Source organism: Nicotiana tomentosiformis, chromosome 12, assembly GCF_000390325.3.
Source record: "Nicotiana tomentosiformis chromosome 12, ASM39032v3, whole genome shotgun sequence".
Taxonomy (NCBI): domain Eukaryota; kingdom Viridiplantae; phylum Streptophyta; class Magnoliopsida; order Solanales; family Solanaceae; genus Nicotiana; species Nicotiana tomentosiformis.
Window position 1 is genome coordinate 6,457,676 of NC_090823.1, and position 1,972 is coordinate 6,459,647.

General features: G+C 41.1%; 1 protein-coding gene across 1 annotated transcript; it reads left to right on the forward strand.

Moving 5' to 3' along the window:
- Positions 1–257: 257 nt before the first annotated feature.
- Positions 258–761, forward strand: LOC104106987 (secreted RxLR effector protein 78-like). The gene has a single exon (XM_009615665.2). It carries the CDS (start codon positions 258–260, stop codon positions 759–761), a length of 504 nt encoding a protein of 167 aa, XP_009613960.2.
- The last annotated feature ends 1,211 nt before the right edge of the window (positions 762–1,972 follow it).

A 1,972-nucleotide genomic window follows, 5' to 3' on the forward strand; every position in this document is an offset into this window, starting at 1 on the left:
TTTTATTAAAGTATTATATTTTCAAACTTAAGAGAAATTGTTGTTTATTGAGATTTTCATCTTTCCTAGTATTGAGATAGGAGCCATCACGATGGGTGAGATTTTTGGGTCATGACAATAAGAAAAATGGGGTTGTCCAAAATTGCAACAACTATCGGGGTATCACGCTACTTAGCCATACTACGAAAGTATGGGAGAGGGTGGTGGAACTGAGGGTGAGGAGGAATGTGTCTATTTTAGAGAACCAATTTGGATTTATGCCGGGGCGTTTGACTACAGAAGCTATTCACCTTGTTAGGAGATTGATGGAGTACTATAGAGAGAGGAAGAGGAATTTACATATGGTATTCATCGACTTAGAGAAGGCTTACGATAAAGTGTCGAGGGAGGTGCTGTGGAGATATTTGGAAGATAGAGGCATTGCTGTTACATACATTAGGGATATTAAGGACATGTACGCGGATTCTAAGACTCGGATGAGGATAGTGGGAGGGGACTCGGAACAATTTCCAGTTATGATGTGGCTGAATCAGGGGTCAGCCCTCAGCACATTCCTGTTTGCCTTTGCAATCGATGCACTGATCCGTCACATTCAAAATGAGGTGTCGTGGTACATGTTATTTGCTAATGATATTGAACTGATTGACGAGACGCATTGTGGTGTTAACGAGAGGTTAGAGGTATGGAGACAGACCTTGGAGTCTAAGGGTTTCAAGCTGAGCAGGATCAAAATAGAATACTTGGAGTGCAAGTTCAATTGAGCGACTCAAGAAGAGGACAAAGACATGAGGCTTTATTCTCAAGTCATCCCTAGGAGATATTGTTTCAAGTACCATGGGTCCATTATACAAGGTAATGGGGAGATTGACAAGGATGCCATACACTGTATTATAGTGAGATGGATGAAATAGAGGCTCGTTTCTGGTATTTTGTGTGACATGAATGTTCCACCAAAACTTAAAGGTAAATTCTATAGAGCGGTGGTTGGACAGACTATGTTGTATGGGACGGAGTGTTTGGCCGGTCAAGGAATTCCATGTTCAGAAGATGAAGGTGGTTGAGATGAGATATTGAGGTGGATGTACATGCATACCAGGTTAGATAAAATGTAACGACCCGGCCAGTCGTTTCGAGAGTTGTAGCCTCATTCCCCCATTTTGTTCTTTATAACCGTTATGTGACTTGCCGGGGTAGTCGGTTCGCGTCCGAAGAGGTTTTGGAAGGTGATGAGACACTTAGTCTTAAGGTTGAAAGCTTAAGTTAAAATGGTTGACTGGATGTTAACTTATGTGTAAACGACTCCTAAATGGAGTTTTTATGGTTCTGTTTAGCTCCGTTGAGTGCTTTTGGACTTAGGCGCGTGTCCGGATAGTGATTTTGAGGTCCGTATTTGAATTAGGCTTGAAATGGTGAAAGTTGGAAATTTGAAAGTTTGACCGACAGTGGACTTTGTGGTTACCGAGCTCGGACTGGAGTTTCGGGATCTAGAGTAGGTTCGTCGTGTCATTTGTGAGGTGTGTGCAAATTTTGGGGTCAATCGGACATGATTTGGCATTATTTGTAGAACTTGGAATTCCTTAGTTTCAATAGGCTTGAATTAAGTGCGATTCATGTTTTTGATGTTGTTTGAGGTGATTTAGAGGATCGACTAAGTTCGTATCATGTTTTTGGATTTGTTGGTATAATTGGTTGAGGTCCCGGGAGCCTCGGGTTGAATTCAGATGGTTAACGGATCGAAAATGAGACTTAGTGTGACGACCCAAAATCTCACTTGTCGTAATGGCGCCTATCTCAATACTAGGCAAGCCGACAATCTCAGTAAACCACCATATCTTTTGAGTTGGAAAACAAAATATTTAAATTTATCGGAAGAAAATGTCACAAATACATATATAAAACACTCCCAAAACCCGGTGTCACTGAGTACATGAGCATCATAAAATATAGAGTCTGATTGATAAACATTGTCTGA

Coding starts and splice junctions, on each gene's coding strand:
- LOC104106987 (XM_009615665.2), top strand. CDS start 258: ATGCCGGGGCGTTTGACTACAGAAGCTATTCACCTTGTTAGGAGATTG.